This window comes from Corvus hawaiiensis, chromosome 24 (assembly GCF_020740725.1).
Source record: "Corvus hawaiiensis isolate bCorHaw1 chromosome 24, bCorHaw1.pri.cur, whole genome shotgun sequence".
In the NCBI taxonomy this organism is placed as follows: Eukaryota; Metazoa; Chordata; class Aves; order Passeriformes; family Corvidae; genus Corvus; species Corvus hawaiiensis.
Genome location: NC_063236.1, coordinates 2,407,960 through 2,426,358, shown reverse-complemented (window position 1 = coordinate 2,426,358; position 18,399 = coordinate 2,407,960). Strand labels below are relative to the sequence as shown.

Below are 18,399 nucleotides of genomic sequence, written 5' to 3'. Positions count from 1 at the left end.
TTAAGGATTTTTGCTTTTGTTTTTGTCTATGACAATAGGGGGTGTTCCAGTTGTGGGCTCTTTTCCCCAGGAAGGAGAATTTGTCAACAGATTGTCACAATGCCTGTTTGAGAGTGGCCACTGGGAGTCCAAGGCCAGCAAGAGCCCTAGCTCCTCGAAGGTTTTGTCTTGGAGAAATCCTACAGCATTTCCAGTTTAAGGAGATGGAATCCTACTTTCAGTCTGGGGCTCCTGGCTGGAGCCATTTTTGACAGGAAGAAAAACCCAGAAACCCAGGGTCTTAAGGCCAGTTCCGAGGTAGTGCCTGGGAGTCCAAGACCAGGGAGATGTAGTTCTGGGTAGTGTTTTTCTGGGAGGAATCCTCTGACATTCACAATTTCAGGAGGCAGTATCCCACTTTCGGCTCCCTGCTGCGAAATGCGGCTCTTTTCCACAGGTAGGAAAACCTGGCAAACCAGCGTCTCAAGAGCAGCTCAGAGGTACAGCCTGGGAGCCCAAAGGCAGCCAGCACCCTAATTCCTGGCAGTTTTGTCTGGGTGAAATCCTCCGATGTTCGCAGTTGTAGGACAGGGAATCCCACTTTCAGAGCCCGGCTCCGTGCTGCGAGTGGTGGCTCGTTTCCACTGAAGGAAAACTTTCCAGCTTGGTGTCTCAGGGGCAGTTCACAGGAGCCCCCCGGGGGCCAAGGCCAGCCCAAGCCCTAGCTCATGGAAGCTTTCATCTTGGAGAAATCCTCCTACATTCACAACCTTAAGAGGCAGAATCCCACTTTCAGACCCTGGCTCTGTGCTGCAAAAGATTAGGGTTAGGGTCAGGTTTAGGGCTGAAGGTGCTCTTGCAATTTTAGGAGGCAGAATCCCACTTTTGGCCCCAGGTTCTTGACTGTGAGTGATGGCCCTTTTCCATAGGGAGGGAAGTGTGGCAACGCAGTGTCTTGGGGCAGTTGAGAGGCATTGTCCAGGAGTCCAAAACCAGCCAGAGCCGTTGGTCCTGGCAGCTTTTGTCTGCGAGAAATCCTTTGATGTTGGCAATTCTGGAAGGTGGAATCCCCTTCTTGGCCACAGGTGCCTTACTGTGAGGGAGAGCTTGTTCCACGGGAATGAAAGCTTGGCCATACAGAGTCTTGGAGGCAGTTGAAAGGTGGCCCCAGGGAGGGTTTTTAAGGTCTGAGTACCCAAGCAGAGTTCTCCTGCTTCATGTCTTTTGCTTTTTGTGGGTTCTTTTGCCTCTCTCCTGCATCTTGGCTCTACTCACAACAGTTCTAACTGTTTCAGAGTGAATTGTGCAGCGTGTCTGCCTCTTGTGGAGTGGGAAGTCCCCCTCCAGGGCAGAGCGAGACAGCACTGAGTCCACACTGCCCCAGATGGGTGCTGCAAGTAGGGTGATGTCCCTCCACGAGTTTTGGCCCTTGGCCAAATTTCAGGTGCCAGAGTGCATCACCAACCTTTTCCAATGGAGTTTCAGCTGCTGGAAAGCCAAGGGAGGAGAGGGCCAATGCCATTTTCCCTTTGTCTCCGTACACAGGGTCACCTGTGGCCAGCACCCTCCAGGCGTAGGGATCACTCCACAGTTTTGGGGCTCTCTTTGTTCCTGTGGGGTTTGTGAGGTTCAGCATTTTTGTATCCAGTGATTATTTGCTGTTCCTTTTTGCCTGTTGCTCTTCCAGTTTTTTGGTAAACTGTTATTTTCTCACTTATATATACTTGTACTCATTTCTCTTATTTCTCTTATTGGTGGAAAGGGATAGGTTAAAACTGACAGGAAGCAAATAATTTCAGAGTGTCCCCCCTTAAATTGTCTTAAACCAAGACACCCCCCAAAGCCCTGAGTCTCCCTGACTCCAGAGGGGCATTTTGGCTCCCTCTCTCCTCCCACCAGAATGAAAAATTATTGGAATGACACAAGACCAGATGACTGTGAGTGGGATCGAGGGATTCCAGGATGGGATTGTGTGATTGTAGGGGTTTTCAGGTGCCCCCTACACCACCCCCCAAATCTCTGAGGCCCCCAAGGTTTTTACTATGGTGTTTCCTGCCCCACCTCCGCCTCCCTCCGAAATTAGAAATTGTGTTGGAATTACACGAAGAGCTCAGAGGCTTCAACGGTGGGATCAGGGGATTACAGGATCATGGGATTTTGGGATTGGAGTCTTGTGATGTCCCCTGTACCCCCCACCCCACTGAGTCCCCCCCTCCCTGCAAGGATAGGAGGGTGCGTTTTCTGCCCTCCAGTAATTAAAAATAGTTGGAGTTAAGCAAGGAGGCTGGAGGGCTTGGTAGCAGGATCAAAGGATTCTGGGATCAGGGAATAGCGGGATCAGAGTTTTGGGGCACTCCCCTGCCCCTCCCCGAAACCCCTGAGCCCCCCTGAGGGTTTTATTGGGGCACTTCCTGCCCGCCCCCCAGCAGCCCAGAATTAGAACTGGTTGGAATCCTTACACAATGAGGCTGGAAGGGTCATGGGGTTCCAGGGCTATGGGATAGCAGAACTGGACTCTTGCGGTGCTCCTTGTGCCCCCTCCACTCCCCTGAACTCTTTTTCCCCCTCCCAAGGATCTGGGGGTGCATTTTCTGCTGCCTCCCCCACAGAATTACAAATGATTGGAATTACACAAGCCCAGAGGGATCACGGGATTCTGGGATTCTGGGATTGTGGGATACAGAGACTGGGATTAAGGTGTGCCCTGCACCCCCCCAAACTCCTGAGACCCCCCAGGGGTTTTGCGGGGGCCCCCTGGAATTAAAAACGATTGGAATTGCACTATGAGGCCAGAGGGTTCAACAGCAGGATCGAGGGATCCCAGGATCGTGGAAATGAGGTTTTGGGGTGCCCCCTGCCACCCCCCCAAGAACTCCTGAGGGTCCAAAAGGCACATTCCCTGCTCCCCAGTAATAAAAATGGTTCGAGTTATCCAGTGAGGCCAGAGGTTCATGAGTGGGATCAAGGAATTCTGGGATCATGGAATAGCAGGATTGAGGTTTTGGGGTGCCCCCTGCACCCCCCCAAATCCCTGAGCCCCTTCTGATGTTCTGGGGGTGAGTTTCCTGTCCCCCAGAAATTAAAAATGGTTGTAATGATGCAAAAAGGCCAGAGAATTGTGAGTGGGATTGTGGGATTCCGAGACTGTGGGATCAGGATTTTGGTGTGCTCCTCCTGCAACCCTCCCTCCCAGAGCCCCCCAGAGTGCCTAGGGGTGCCAGTTGTGTGAGTGGGGCATCCCCGTGCCGCTCCCATTTTCCCCCAGGTGCCCTGGGCTGGCACTGGATCTGGCCTGCCTGGGAGAACCGAAAAAGCTTCTTGTGGCCACACTGGGATCACTCGGTGACCCCAAGACTTTGCAGTGGGAAGATGCTGTCATCACCCCCTGGGGGTGACGCCATGGGGGGGGTCCCCAAATCTGTGTGGTGGGACCAGGCTGCTCGGGGACCTTTTATTGATGATGTCAGCAGATCCATGCACCCCAATTCCAGGGTCCCCATCCCCACTCTGGGGTCCTCATCCTGGTGTCCCTGTCCCCATCCTGGTGTCCCCAACCTGGTATCCCCATCCTGATCCTGGTGTCCCCATTCCCATCACAGTGTCCCCACAGGCCCATCCTGGTGTCCCCATTCCCATCAGTGTCCCCATCCTGGTTTCCCTGTACCCATCACGGTGCCCCCATTGCCATCCTGGTGTCTCCATCCTTGTGTCCCAAGCATGGTGTCCCTGTCTCCATCCCCATCCCATCCTCCCCATCCCCATCCTGGTGTCCCCATCACGGTGTCCCACCCCCCTCCAGGTGTGCAGATCCCCATCCAGGTGTCCCTGTCCCCATGCCCACCCCGCTTCACACCACGTGCTCCCTGCGGTGCCTCCGGAGCTGGCCGGGGTTCCAGAAAGTGTCCCCGCACTCGGGGCAGAGGTGGGGCCGCTCTCGGCCGTGGGTACGGCGGTGCCGCCGCAGGTTGGAGCTGACGCTGAAGCTCTTCCCGCATTCCCCGCACCGGTACGGCCGCTCCCCGGTGTGCGTCCGCCGGTGCTGTACCAGCGCCGAGCCCTCCCCGAAGCGCTTCCCGCAGTCCCGGCAGCCGAAGGGCTTCTCCCCGGTGTGGATGCGCTGGTGTGTGGCCAGGTTGGAATTCTGGCTGAAGCCCTTCCCGCAGGCACTGCAGGTGAAGGGGCGCTCCCCGGTGTGGGTGATGCGGTGCCGCGCCAGGTCCGAGCTCCGGCTGAAGCCCTTCCCGCACTCCCCGCAGATTGTGGGGCGCACCCCAGCCCCCTGCGGCCCCAGCAGCTCCTTCAGGGGGCTCGGTCCCCCCACGGGGGGCCTGAAGGGCTTCCGGCGTGGCCGGGCCTGGCCGGGATGGGCTGTGGGAGACAGGGGTGGGCACTGGCGGGGTAGGGAAGGGGCCTGGGGCCCTTTGGCGCCAGCCCCGTCCCATCAGCACCTGCTCCAATCCCTCTCCCCATCCCATGTGTACGTGCCCCATCCCATCCACACCTCCCCCAGTTCCTCTGTCCCTTACCTGCCCCATCCCAATGACACCTGCCCTGTCCAACTGGCACCTGCTCCGGGCCCTCTGTCCCATCCTGGTCCCACTGGTACCCTCATCCTTTTGCCCATTCTCCATCCTCTCTTCCCCTTTTCCATTCCTTTTCCACATTCTCCATCCCATTTGTACCTTCTCTATCCCCACTGTCTTTTCTCCATCCTCTTTTCCACCTTCTCCAGCCCCTCTTCCCCTTTTCCCATCCTCTCTTCCCCTTCCTTATCCCATCCTTATCTGCACCATCCCCTCTTTCCTTTCTTCACCCCCTCTGAGCCTTTTCCATTCCTTCTCCCCCTTCCCCATCCCTTCTTCCCCATCCCAAACCCTTTTCCACCTTCTCCATCCCTTTTCCCCTTTCCCCACCCCTGTTGCCTCTCCCTCCCCTTTCCTACCCCCATCCCTATCCTATTCCAAAGCCAGAGTTCAGTTCCCCCCAGCCCTCCCATTCCCACCCAGACAAGGGTCTGGAATCAGGGTGCAAGGGGGCCAGGGTCTGGGACAGACATGGGGGTGGCACCACCCAGGGGTGACCCCAAATTCCCTCTGGAAACCAGGGGTGGAGCTGGGGTACCTAGAAACCCCCCTGCACCTCAAAATCAGGACACCCTCATGCCATGGGTTTGGGACAACCCTGCACCCCAGTATTGGGACATCCTCATCATGTGAGATTGGGACATTCTTACACCCCAAAATCAGGGCATTCCCATTCCATGGGATTGGGACATTCCTGCACCCCAGTATTGGAGCACTCCCATGCCATGAGATGGGGACATCACTGCACCCCCAAACTTGGACATCCCCGTGCCATGGGGCTGGGACAACCCTGCACCCAAATATTGGGGCACTCCCATGCCATGAGATTAGAACAACCCTGCAGCCCCAAATCAGGTGATACTGACCCTGAACTCTGGGACTGTGGTGCCACCATATCCTGGGATCAGGGCACCCCCGTATCCTGGGATCAATGTACCCCATTCCATGGGAATGGGACATCACTGCACTCCAGGACTGGGGTACCCCTGAGTTGTGGGATCAGGGCACCATCTTACCCTGGAATTGGGACACCCCCATACCCTGGCAACAGGGTACCCCACACCATGGGAATAGGACAACCCCACATTCCTGGGACTCCCATATCCTGAGATTGGGGCATCCCCATACTCCAAGATCAGGGTACCCCATTCCATGGGACTGGGACACCTCCACATCCCTGGGGCACCCCCAGACCCTGGAATTGGTGCACCCCCATGCCACAGCAATGTGACACCCCCATATCCTGGGGCATGGGAAATGCGAATACATTGGAATTGGGGTACCCCACACAATGGGAACAGGACACTCTCACATCTCTGGGTACCCCCTGTGTACAGGTACCCCGACATTCCCAGGACTCCCTTACCCTGAGATGGGGTCACTTCCACAGTCCGGGATCAGAGTCCCTCCACACCATGGGACCCCAATCCCCCCACATCCCTGGGACTCCCGGGACCGGGGTCCCTCCCTCAGGTTTGAGCTCTCCCTGTACCACGGGCGCAGGTTTCCCCCCCGCATCGCAGGTCCCCAGGGGACCCCCAAAAAAGCACCCACCCCTCCTCTGCGATTCCAGGGGGCCCCCTCAGAACCTCTTACCGTGGCCAGAGGCCTCTTTTGGGGGAGGGGGGGTGGTCTCACCTGTGGGGGGACCCTCGGGCAGCGGGGAGTCCCGGGGATGTGAGGGGTCAGAAGGGTCTCGGGGGGCCGACACCCTCCCCGCGTCCATTGCCGCCGTCACCCAGATGGAGGGACCCTGCCGGGGGGGAGGGAGGGGGAAGGGAGAGAACAGGGGGGGCCCGAGGACACTCCAAGGGGGGGTCGCTGCCGCCCCCGAGGGAGGGATCCCGCCTGCCCCCACCCCCTCCGTGCCTCTCCTGATGCTGGGGGGACACACACACAGTGACATGGCGTCACCACCCTCGGCCCACCCCACAGCCCCTCCCATTCCCCGGTGCCTCCCCATCCATGGAGGGACCCCCTGAATTTGGGGGGGAAGGGGGTGGCTCCCCCTCGCCCCTCCCCCCGCACCGCAGCCATGGCGGGGGGCTCCGGGAAGGGGAAGCGGAAAAAGAAAAGGAGCGGGGGGAACGAGGGGGGCTCGCTCTCGCTCAGTTGGGCCGGGGGTCCCCGGTGGTCACTCACCGCTCTTGGGGAGCTCGGGAGGGGCTCCGGGGTGTCGGACGAGGGCGGGCGGCGGGAAGGGCTCTCGCGGGGCCGCCAGTGCCGCAGTGTGATGGGGGGAGGCCTCCGACTCCCCCCAGTCCGCCCAGGGCGACCCCCCCAAACCCGCCCCCGGGAGGGAGCCCACCCCAGAAAAAACGAGGGAGGAACAATAAGGACCTTCCCACCATCGGCGGTGGGATGGACTTGGGGGAGTCGGGGGAGGGGTGGCCAGGTCAGTCTGGTTTGGGGGACTCTGGGGGGGCACTTCGGGAGGGTTGTGGTTCGGGGATGCTGGGGAGGTTGGGGGGTGCACGGGGATATGGGGGCCACTGAAGGACTGGGGGGATTGGGGGATACGGGGGTGACTGCGGAGACTGGGGGATAAGGGGTTACTGGGGGGACTGGGAGATTGGGGGATACTGGGGTGCCAGGGGTAATGGAGAGAATGGGGAATTGGGGGATTTTGTGGGGACTGGGGGAACTCAGGGTTACTGGGGGGACTGGGGAATACTGGGGTTACTGAGGAGTTGGAGGATACTAGTGGGTCTGGGGGGTACTGGGAGATGCTGGAGGACTGGGGCGTGCGGGGGGATACTGGAGGGACTGAGGGATTGCAGGGACTAGGGGTTACTGAGGGAAACTGGGGGAATGCAGAGACTGGAGAATACTGGGAGGACTGGGAGGGCTGGGGGGACTGGAGGTACCAGGGGATTTGGGGCTGATGGGGGGGATTGGGGTTACTGGGGAGACTGCGAGATTGGGGGCATTGGGGGTATTGGAAGTGACGGAAGGACTGGGGGGGATCGAGGATTGTTGGGGGCTGCTGGGGGGACTTGGGGCACTTGGACTCAGTCCCCGCACCCCCGAACCGCCCCCGGCCCCGCTGCAGGCGGCCCCAGGCCGCGCCCCTCAGTGCAGCCGCGGCCCCCCCGGTCCGCTCACACCGAGCCCCCCCCGGTCCGCTCACACCGAGCCCCGCCCGGTCCGTTCATACCGAGCCCCCCCCGCTCCGCTCACACCGAGCCCCGCCCGGTCCGCTCACACCGAGCCCCCCCCGTCCCCTCACACCGAACTCTGCCCGGCCCGCTCACACCGAGCCCGCCCCGGTCCGCTCACACCGAGCCCTGCCCGCTCCCCTCACACCGAACCCCCCCCGTCCCCTCACACCGAGCACCCCCCCGTCCCCTCACACCGAGCCCCCCCCGGCCCGCTCACACCGAGCCCCCCCCGGTCCGCTCACACCGAGCCCCGCCCGGTCCGTTCATACCGAGCCCCCCCCGCTCCGCTCACACCGAGCCCCGCCCGGTCCGCTCACACCGAGCCCCCCCCGTTCCCTCACACCGAGCCCCCCCCGGCCCGCTCACACCGAGCCCCCCCCGTCCCCTCACACCGAGCCCTGCCCGGTCCCCTCACACCGAGCCCCGCCCCCGTTGCCATGGTGCCCGCTTGGCGGGAGCGGAGGCCACGCCCCCGCCCGGAGCCCGCGCCCGACGCCCGACGCGGAACCGCCGCGGTGGGAGCGCAGCGCGGTGAGAGCGGAGCGGGGCGGGGCGGGGACAAACGGGGCTTTGGGGGGACAGCGGGGGGGATCCGGGCTAGGGGGGGGCACCGCGGGCACGGCGAGATGGCGGGGACCCGGAACAAAGGGCACTGGCCACACGGCGGGGACATCGGGCGGAGCCAGGACGGAGAAGGGGTACTGGAGTGACATTGGGGGTCCCAGGCCCAGGGAAGGATGGGGGGACACTGGGGCGACACTCGGGTGTCTCAGGCCCAGGGCAGGGTGGGGTGCTCCAGGGGGACACTGGGAGGGCTCAGCCCCGGGGCAGGCTGGGGGCACTGGGATGGCCGATGACCCCTCTACCCCCAATTTGTGGAGCACAGGGTGATCTCTTTTCACCCCCACCCCGAATTTTTTCGGGCCGAGGAGTGGCTCCCTTTTCCCCCCAGTTTTTGGGTTGCGTGGTGACCCCTCCCAACCTTTGTGTCCCAGGATTGACCCCTTTTCCCTGCGGGATTTTCTGTCCCGATGGCGAGGGACGAGCGGGCGACGCTGCTGGAGGTGCACCAGGCACTCCCGGAGGAGCAATTCCAGAGCCTGAAGTTCCTGCTGGAAGGGCGAGTTCCTGCCGGGCTTCTGCTCCCGGCATCGCGCCCCGAGTTGTGCCGGATCCTCCTCCAGCGCTTCCCGGGGAATTCCCTGCGCGTGACCGCCGGGATCCTGCGGCAGCTCGGCCGCCTCGACCTCATCCAGCGCTTCCAGCTGCCCCTGGAAGAGCAAATCCCAGAAGAAACTCCCTGGGAACGCAACGGGGACACCCCCGAGGTGAGGGGGGACCCCATTTCGGGATGTCGTCCTGGCGGGATTCCAGATCCACCTGTGAAACCCCGGCGCTTGACGGAGAGGGATTTGATGCAAGTCGCCCAAAGATTGGGAAAAGAGTGGCAGGAAGTGGGAATCCTGCATCTAGGGCTGGAGCGGAGCCGGCTGGAGCAGATCCAGGAGGAAAATCCTGGCAGTCCCATCCTGTGGAATTTCGAGATGCTGCGGGAGTGGTGGCGGCGGGAGCGACACGAGGCCACAGCGTCCAAGCTCCGATCCTGCCTCGAGCCCGCCCGGCTCGACCCTGGAATCCTCGACTTCCTCCAGAGCCTCCAGGGGGATTGAGGGACCCCCAAACCCCATTTCAGGGGGAAAGGGGGATGCAATATCAAATTAATATGAAATTGGGACCATTAAATGCTGTTTTCATTCCATGAGTGTGGAATTTTGGGATCAAGTGCTGAGAATTCCCATCTTTATTCCTGATTCAAAGATTCCAGAAGGAAGCCTAGGCTCTGCTCCACTTCCTCAGGGATGGGGAGGGGCAGGTTTTGGGGTACCCTCCCTAGAGTTTTTCGGGTGCTCACAAATCCCCTTCCATCCGAATTCCGACCTCTGGAGCTTCGAGAAGTGATGGAAATGTCAGGAGAGTCACAAGGCCACTACATCCTGATCCCAGAATCCACAACCTCCTCTGGAGGTCCCAGGGGAATTGAGGGACCTCCTACACCCCTAAACCCCATTTTGGGGGGTGGGATTATATCAAGTTATTATCAGATCAGGGCCATTAAATGCTGTTTTATTCCCTAAGTGTGGAATTTTGGGATGTGGGGAGGAAATCAAGACTCTGCTCCTCTTCCTCAGGTGCAGGTTTCGGGGTCTTTCACAGGGGTTTTTGGGAGTGCTCACAGATCCCATCCCAGTTCCTGGATCTCATCCAGGAAGAAGTCCAGGTCCTGGCGGGTGACAGCAGGATTGGTGACAATCTGCCGGAAGAAGTTGACCCGGGATCCTTGGGGTTGGTATCCCACCATCATGGAGCCCCTCCGGATCATCTTTTCCTTAATGGCTGGGGCCACCTGGGGGGAAACACCATTTTGGGAGGATTTTGTTTTTATTTTCAGGTGATTTATTTGGGATTTGGGGGGAGGGGGGGGGGGGGGGGAGAATTTGGAATTCTGGGCTCACCTTTCCCAGTTTGTCCCAGAATTCCGGGGAGCTCTCCTGGCCCCGCAGGCTGGGCGGGATGAACCAGAAGCAGAGGTTGAGGAATTCCGGCTGCGGGAAGAGGAAGATCATGGCCAGGAAGAAGGAGATCATGGCCATTCACCCAATTCCCAGAATCTGACAGGGATTCAGACCACCAGGAATTCAGTCTTGTGTATTTAATTGTCTGGGATTGGAACCTGCAGGATTTAATCCTCCAGGATTTCAACCTCCAAAATAGAAACTTCCAGGATGATTTGAAACTCCAGGATTATTTAAATATCTGGGAATTAAATTCCAGGATTTAAATCTCCAGGGTTTCAACCTCTGGGATTAATCCTCAGGGATTCAAACGTCTGGAGAATGATTTAAACCTCCAGGATTTAAACCTCTGGGATTTCAACCCCTGGGATGATTTAAACCTCTGGAATTCCACTCTCCAGGATTTCAATCTCTGGGATTTAAACCTCTGGGATTAGTCCTCAAGGTTTTAAACCTCCAAGATTTAAACTTCTGGGACAATTTAAACCTCTGAGATTTCAGCCTCTGGGATTGAAAACTCTGGAATTTAAATTCGGGGATTCAAATCTTTGGGATTAATCCCCCGGAAGTTAAACCTCCAGAATGATTTAAACCTGTGCCATTCCAGCCTCCAGGATTTTTAAGTGTCCACATTCCCCCATCCCACATTCCAGCATCATCCCTACCTCCATCACCAGCTGGAATCCCTCCCTCCTCTTCACCTGCTCCAGCAGATACCTGGCGGGGAACAAAGGTGTGAAGCCCAGTTTGGGAGGGTGGGGGGTCCCCCTGATCCCGGGGCTCACCGAGTGGCAGCGAACGCCCGCTCCACACGCCGTCCCAGCCCCCGGGACCCCACAGCTTTCCAGAGGATCCAGAGCTTGAGGCCGTCGGCGCGGCGGCCGCACTGGGGGCTCTTGTCCCCTGTGTCCAGGGACACGTCGTAGAACTTGTCCCGCTGGAACAGGTACGAGGCCCCCACACCGTGGCAGCGCTGCAGAAGCCCCTGGGAGGAGCGGGGAGCACCCCAAAATTAATGAGGGGGCCCGGGAAGGCATCCCAGGGGCAGGAATTCAGGATGGGGGGCACCTACGGAGCTGTCACGGAGCAGGAACGCCGAGCACTGCAACCCCACCATCAACAGCTTGTGGGGGTTCCAGGTCACCGAGTCGGCTCTAGCAGGGGGAACAGCGGGATTTGGGGGGCCCTGTGGGGAAAAGGGGAACCCCAAAAACGTGGAGGGGGAGGGGTGGGAGTCTGCTGGGGGCAGGGGGAGGGACACACCTGTGGATGCCAGCAAGGAGGTGACGGAGCTGGGGGGAGAGGAGGGCGCTGCCCCCCCAGGCTGCCTGCGGGGAAAGGGGGATCAGCACCCGCGGGGGACCCCCGGGCCCCCCAAAACCGGGGACCCCCCAAACTCACGTCCACATGCAGCCACAGCCCATGGCGGGCACAGACGTCAGCGATGGCATCCAGCGGGTCGAAGGCACCCAGGACGGTGGTGCCACTTGTGGCACACACGAAGAGGGGCTCTGAGCCCTGGGGGCATTAGGGAGGGGTCTGGAAGGGGTTGGGGGTGCAGGGGGCATGGAAGGAGGTAGAGGGCAGGGGGCCCACAGGGAGTTGAAGGTGGCCAGGATGGGGGCACAGACAAAGAAGGGGCTCCGTGCCCTGGGCGGGGCATTTGGGGGAGCTTTGGGAGGGGTTGGGGGGGAATCTGTGGGGGTTTGAGTGGGATTTGCAGAGGGCCTGAGGGGGCTTGGGGGGGACCTGGAGAGGCTTGAGGGGGATTTGGGGGATACGGGACAGGGGGACACAGAGGGTCAAAAGTGCCCAGAATGGTGGCACAGACAAAGAAGGGGCTCCAAGTCCTGGGGGAGCATTTGGGCAAGCTTTTTGGGGGATTTGGAGGATATCTGGAGGTTTTAGGGGGATCTAGGAAGGCTTGGGGGGGATTTGGGAGATAGGGGACAGGGGGGCACAGGGGGTCAAACGTGGCCAGGACGGTGGCACAGACGAAGAAGGGGTTCCGAGCCCTGGGGGGCATTTGAGGGGACTTTGAGGAGGCTCAGGAGGTAGGTTGGGGGGGGTGGAGGATACAGGGGGACATTGGGGGTGCGGGAAACAGGGTTCAGAGGACTTTGGGGTAGACAGGGGACTTTGAGGGGGGACAGGAGGCCTGGGGAAGACAGGGGACATTGGGTGCATTGGAGGGACATTGAAGGGACATTGGGGGGGCACTGGAGGAGGTTGGAGTTTTTTGGGGGGACACTGGGGGGATTGGGATATTTGGGGAGACACTGGGGACATGGGGGGACATGGGGGTTTTGGGAACATGGGAAGGGCTTTGGGGACACTGGGGAGGCTTTGGGGACTCAGAGGGGGACACGTGGACTTTGGGGGAGCTTTGGAAACACTGGGAAGGCCACTGGGGATACTGGGGAGGCATTGGGGAGTTTGGGGAGCTCTGGGGACACGGGGAGTGCAGCCTCCCCCCACCTCAGCTTTCACCCTCTGGATCTCCTTCTCCAGCTCTTCCGGGATCATCTTCCCCCTGAGAGGAAGGGACAGGGATGGGGACACAGAGCGACCCCCCGACCTGGGGCCCCCCGGGACCCCCCAGCACCCACCTCTCGTCTGTCCGCACCAGGTGAACATTGTCCATGCCAATTCCCAGGAAAGCAGCTCCTTTTTGGATGGAATAATGACTCTGGGCAGGAAAACAGGACCAGGATTGGGGGACCCCAGGAAACAGATTTTGGGTAACCTCAGGGACCAGACTTGGGGTGATCCCAGGGACCAGATTTGGGGTGATCCCATTGGCCAGGTTTTGGGGTGACCTCAGCGACCACGTTTTGGGGTGACCCCATGGATCAGGTTTAGGGCAACCTCCAGGATCAGCTTTGGAGTGACACCAGGATCAGGTTTTGGGATGACCTTAGGTGACCCCGTGGATCAGGTTTTGTGGGGATCCCAGGGATCAGATTTGGGGTGACCCCAGGGATCAGGTTTGGTGTGACACCAGGCACCTGAATTTGGAGTCACTCCAGGGATAAGGTTTGGAACGACCTCATGGATCCAAATTGGGATGACCCTGAGGATCAGGTTTTGGGGTGACCTCAAGCCCCCTGCACCCACCTCCTGGGATGCAAACAGGGCCAGGCGAGGCAGGTCCCAGTTCCCTCTGCTCCGGCTCTCTGGGAAGCGCCGGAATCGCGCCACGTTCATGGCCAGCATGTTGGACATAGAGCCCCCTGCCCAAAGCGGGGGACAGGGACCTCTGTGTCACCCCCAGGGCACCATGGCCAGGCTGCCAGGGGGACGGGGTGGACAGGGATAATCCCCAGGAAGGGGCCGGGATACCGGGAGCGAAGATCCCATCACCGCTGCTCCATCCCACGAGCTCCCGAAGCTTGGCCAGGACCTGCTCCTCCATCAGCACCAGCACGGGAGCCACCTCGTACGTGTATCTGGAAGGGCTCAGTGGGAGCCGGAGGGTCCCCCTCCCCTTGAAACCTCAGAATCCCAAAACCTTCCCCTGGAGCCTCAGCAACCCCAAACCCTCGCACCCAGCACCCCGTCCTCCATCAGCACCAGCACTGGGGGCTGGACTGGGGGAGTCAGGGCAGGTTTTTGGAGGGTCCTCTCTCCTTTGGGCTCCTCAACACCCCCAAAACCCTCCCACCAAACCTCAGCAGCCCAAAATCCTTGCCCCAGCACCTCCCACTCCATCAGCACCAGGGGCTCCTCGCAGGTGGATCTGGGGGGGAGGAGGAGCCACAGCAGGTTTTTGGGGGGTCCCCCCACCCCCCTGCCCCCATTTGGGGGTGCTGGGGGCTCACGGGCTTGTGTTGAGGGTCTCGGTGAGGAACCGCCCTGCCAGGGCGTGGTGGTCCAGCCCCGAGAAAAGCTGGTTGAAGAAGCGGGGGTGACCTGGGGGGACACGGGAGGGACGTGGGGTGGTCAGAGGAGGACATGGGGGGGACTCAAGGGGATATGGGAGGGAATAGGGGAAAATGGGGGGAACATGAGAGGCTTGGGGATGGCACATGGGAGGTGGGACACGGGAAGGTAAGGGAAGGACCTGGGGGGTTCAGAGGGGACATGGGGGGGGGGGGGGTCATAAGGAGATTTGGGGAGATGGGGTGGACATGGAGGGCAGAATGGGGGGATGGGAGGAAATGGGAACATTGGGGGGCCAGGGAGGACATGGAGGGACATGAGAGGATCGGGGGTGGGTAGGGAGGGAACAGAAGGGACATGGGGGAACATGGGGGAGTTGGGGGGACAGGGGGGGTCAGGGAGCGGATGTGGGGGGGAAATGGGGGGACACAGGGGTGTCAAGGGAGACAAAGGAATCTCGGGGGGGACATGGAGGGGGACGTGGCAGGGGCCACAGTGTTTGACACTGGGAGGCACCAGGGGCCACACTGGGAACCACGGGGGCTGAAGTGGGAGGTGCCGTGCCAAACTGGGAGCTTGTGCAGGGCTAAACTGGGAGGCGCTGGGCCTGCCCCGGGGCTGTACTCCCTCCCGTGTAGGGCGGGCGCTGGTGAGTACTGGGAGCGCACCGGTGCGGACGCTGAGGCGCAGCACGTCCCGGCAGCGCTGCAGGAGCCGCTCCCGCCCCTCCCCGTCGCTCCGCAGCTCCAGATCCAGCAGCTCCCGCAGCTCCAGCGGCTCCTTCCAGTCACACACCTGGGAATGCTCTGGGAATGACTGGGAGGGACTGGGAACGGGACTGGAAACCGCAGTGGGAATGGGAATGGGGTTGAGAATGGGACTGGGAATGGAAACAAGATTGGGAATTGGACTGGGACTGGAACTGGGAACCAGAATGGGAATGGAACTGGGACTGCCAACAGAATGGGAAATGGGAATAAGAATGGGGCTGGAAGTGGGATTGAAAATGGGACTGGAAATGGAAACAAGACTGGGAATGAGACTGGAAATGAAAATGGGACTGCAGCTGGGATTTATTCTCACTCCCAATCACAGTCCCACTCCCAATCCTGTTCCAAGTATAAGACTGGGAATGGGACTGGGAATAGCACTGGAACTGGGACTGGGAATGGGACTGGGAATAGCACTGGAACTGGGAATGGGACTGACTATTGGAACAGGACTGGAAGTGGGACTTGTATTGGGAACAGGATTGGGACTGGGACTGGGACTGGGAAAGGAGCAGCATTGTGACCCCCACCCATTTCCATGTCTGCTTCCGGTTACACACCTGGGAATGACTGGGAACGAGAATGGGATTGGGACTGGGACAGGCAACAGGGAGGGACTGGGGACCCCACTCCCTCCGAGGGGGCTCCTTCCAGTCACACACATGTGGGGACAGGAACGGGACTGGGACTGAGAATGGGGCTGGGACTGGGAATGGGATTGGACTGGAAATGGGAGTGGGGTGGGGTGGGATTGGGAACCCCCGCCCTCCCCGGTGCTCTGGTGTCCCAACCTTCTGTGTCACGTCCGTGCTCTTCCGCACACCCTCCTCCAGCAGGATCTGGAACACCTCCTGCAGGAATTCCTCCCCAGCTGTGTTGTCCAGGCCGGGATCGTCCAATGGGATGCTGTCCCCAATCCCAGAGGGCTCAGCCATGGCAGGAGGAATACGGGGAGACCCTGAAATGCGCTGGGAAGGACCCTAGGCCTGGGACTGGCAGAGGGTGATGGGATGGGGGATCCCAGGATGAGATTCTCCTGGAAGAAGGAGATAATCCTGGGATGAAGTGATCCCGGGGCAAGGTTCTCCTGGGGTAAGGTGCTCCCAGAACGAGGTGACTGTGGGATAAGGATTTCCTGGGATAAGGTTGCTCCCAGGATGAAATTCTCCTGGGATAAGGTGATTCCAGAATCACGTTCTTCTGGGGCTTCTGGGACAAGATGATGGCAAAATCAGGTGTTCCCAGGATGAGCTTCTCTGGGGATCAGGCTCTCTGGGCTCAGGTGCTCCAGGATTCTCTCACCTCTGCCAGCTGGAATTTTCCAGGATCAGGTGCTCCCCAGGACCAGGTTCTTCTGGGATGAGGTGGTCCTGGGACCAGATGATGCCAGACAAGCTCTTCCCGGGATCAGGCTCTCCCAGATCAGGCTCTCCCGGGGTCAGGCTCTCCCGGCTCCTCTCTCTCCCCTTCCCAGGATGGAATTTTCCTCTGGTCACGTCACCAAGGGGCAAGGAGCAAAGTCCCGGACTCAGGAAGGGGCCCCGGAGGGTTCTGGGCAAAGGGGCAGGGGTCAGGACTGTGTCCCCAGATCCGTGAGAAGAGGGAAGAGTGGTGACCCCCATATGTCCCCCCAACCCATTCCCAGTGTGTTCCCAAACCTATTTCCCTTGTCCCCCCTGCCCCCAGTGTGGTCCCCCCATCACTAATGTACCCCCCCATCCATCCCTCGTGTCCCCCCATCGTTCCGTGTGTCCCCCCACCAGTGTTTGGTGTCCCCCCCATCCCCAGCGTCCCCACACCAGTCCCAGTGCGCTTCATTCCCAGTGTCCCCCCCCAGTCCCAGTGCCCCATTTCCAGGATCCCCCCCCAGTCCCAGTGCCCCATTTCCAGGATCCCCCTCGATTCCCGGACGCCACGGAGGGGGCGAGTACCTGGGGTGGGGGTGGGGCAATAAAGGGGGCAGAGGAAAGGGGGGCACTATCCCCCAAAAGGGGTCACGGGGGGGGACCGCGAAGGGAGGGGCCAGAGCGACGGGGCGGCCAAAGGCGGGTTGTAGTGGGGGGGTCGTGAGTGGGGGCAGGGTCGTGAGTGGGGGCAGGGTCGTGAGTGGGGGCAGCGGGGGGGGGCGTCGGGGGAGGACTGTGGGGGTGGGAGGGCGTCGGTCCCGCTCCCGGGGGGGCCGGGGGGGGGGTCGGGCCGCAGTCGGTGCCGGTCTCGGTGAGCCGGGGGGATCGAGGGGGTGGGTGGCTCTCGTGGGCACGGATCAGGGACGCCGGAGGCTCTCGGGGGGCTCCAGGCCGCGCCGTTGCCGTGGCAACGCCCTCAGCCCCGATGGCGGCGCGGCCTCACCTCCCCCTCTGCGCATGCGCGAGGCGCCGTTCCTTGCGCCCAGCGCGCGGCGCCCCCGGAAGCGGCGGCGGGGGCGGGGGCTTCCGGTTCCGGGTGGCGGCGGCGGGGGGGGCGGCGGGGCCGGGCTCGGGCTCGGGCGGTCGGAGCGCGGAGGGGCCGCGGCAGGTACGGACCGACCTCCCCCCGACCCCCCCGCTGGACCCTCCGGCACCCTCGGGGCCACCAGGGCCCTGCCCGGTACCCGGGCGCCGTTCCCATCGGGGATGGGGGGAGAGGAACGGGCTGGGGGTGGGAGGGAGATGGGGAGGGATTGGGGGGAGGTTCCTAACGAGAGGGGCGGCCCCGATCCCCGGTGTGGCCCCTCCCGGCGTGACCCTCCCCGGGCCTTCCCCCGGTTGTGACCCCTCCCCGGGACAGCGCCGCTGGGACCCCCCCGGTAACTCCTCCCTGGCGTCCCCCCCGCTGTGACCCGCTCGCCCCGTGCCCTCCCCTTCCCGGTCACCCCGGGTGTGACCCCCTCCCCGAGACCCCTCCCCGTGGTGGCCCCCCCAGAGCCGCCCCCCCCCCCCCGCAGGTTACGGACTCCCGGGATCCCAGAGCTCCCCCCGGGATCCCCCTGTGTCCCCCCCCGGGATCCCCCCTGTGTCCCCCCCCCCGGGATCCCCCTGTATCTCCCCCCGGGATCCCAGAGCCCCCCCCGGGATCCCCCCTGTATCTCCCCCCGGGATCCCCCTGCGTCCCCCCCCCGGGATCCCCAGAGCCCCCCCAGGTTCCCCCCTGTGTCCCCCCCCCGGGATCCCCCCTGTATCTCCCCCCGGGATCCCCAGAGCCCCCCCGGGATCCCCCTGTGTCCCCCCCCCGGGATCCCCAGAGCCCCCCCGCCGCCTCCCCCTGCCCTGGGACTCCCCCCAGGGTCGCCCACCCCGGCACCCCCCCCAGCCCCTGTCCCGGGAGCTCCTCCCGGTGTCATCCTGTCCTGGGACCCCCCCGCCCCGAGGTCCTTCCCTGTGACCCCCTGTGCCCCCCTTTGCCCCCCCTTTGCCCCCCCCTTTGCCCCCCCCTTTGACCCCCCTTTGCCCCCCCTGTGCCCCCCCTTTGACCC

At 61.6% G+C, this 18,399-nt stretch overlaps 3 protein-coding genes across 8 annotated transcripts; 1 reads left to right on the top strand and 2 right to left on the bottom strand.

The window, feature by feature from the left end:
- Positions 1 to 3,796: 3,796 nt before the first annotated feature.
- LOC125337960 (zinc finger protein 853-like) lies at positions 3,797 to 6,789 on the bottom strand. The gene is made up of 3 exons (XM_048328255.1): positions 6,705 to 6,789; positions 6,201 to 6,315; positions 3,797 to 4,347 (listed from the first exon to the last, which is right to left on the bottom strand). Exons 2-3 carry the CDS (start codon positions 6,286 to 6,288, stop codon positions 3,827 to 3,829), a joined length of 609 nt encoding a protein of 202 aa, XP_048184212.1. The 5' UTR covers positions 6,289 to 6,315; positions 6,705 to 6,789; the 3' UTR covers positions 3,797 to 3,826.
- Positions 6,790 to 7,539: 750 nt separating this feature from the next.
- LOC125337950 lies at positions 7,540 to 9,482 on the top strand. Of its 2 annotated transcripts, XM_048328233.1 has the most exons (3): positions 7,540 to 8,254; positions 8,719 to 9,051; positions 9,197 to 9,482. In XM_048328233.1, the coding sequence occupies exons 2-3, from the start codon at positions 8,755 to 8,757 to the stop codon at positions 9,443 to 9,445; spliced, it is 546 nt and encodes a 181-aa protein (XP_048184190.1). In that variant the 5' UTR covers positions 7,540 to 8,254; positions 8,719 to 8,754; the 3' UTR covers positions 9,446 to 9,482. The 2 variants fall into 2 exon arrangements, with proteins under 2 accessions (XP_048184190.1, XP_048184189.1); XM_048328232.1 differs by having other exon boundaries at positions 7,853 to 8,254; positions 8,719 to 9,482.
- Positions 9,483 to 9,831: 349 nt separating this feature from the next.
- CSAD (cysteine sulfinic acid decarboxylase) lies at positions 9,832 to 16,605 on the bottom strand. Of its 5 annotated transcripts, none has more exons than XM_048328227.1 (15): positions 16,251 to 16,343; positions 15,740 to 16,157; positions 14,847 to 14,973; positions 14,118 to 14,208; positions 13,639 to 13,745; positions 13,414 to 13,529; positions 12,906 to 12,985; positions 12,775 to 12,829; positions 11,698 to 11,814; positions 11,560 to 11,624; positions 11,369 to 11,450; positions 11,082 to 11,281; positions 10,962 to 11,013; positions 10,237 to 10,326; positions 9,832 to 10,127 (listed from the first exon to the last, which is right to left on the bottom strand). In XM_048328227.1, exons 2-15 carry the CDS (start codon positions 15,881 to 15,883, stop codon positions 9,954 to 9,956), a joined length of 1,500 nt encoding a protein of 499 aa, XP_048184184.1. In that variant the 5' UTR covers positions 15,884 to 16,157; positions 16,251 to 16,343; the 3' UTR covers positions 9,832 to 9,953. The 5 variants fall into 5 exon arrangements, with proteins under 5 accessions (XP_048184184.1, XP_048184185.1, XP_048184186.1 ...); XM_048328228.1 differs by having other exon boundaries at positions 15,740 to 15,984; XM_048328230.1 differs by having other exon boundaries at positions 10,005 to 10,127; positions 10,237 to 10,322.
- Between the last annotated feature and the right edge of the window lie 1,794 nt (positions 16,606 to 18,399).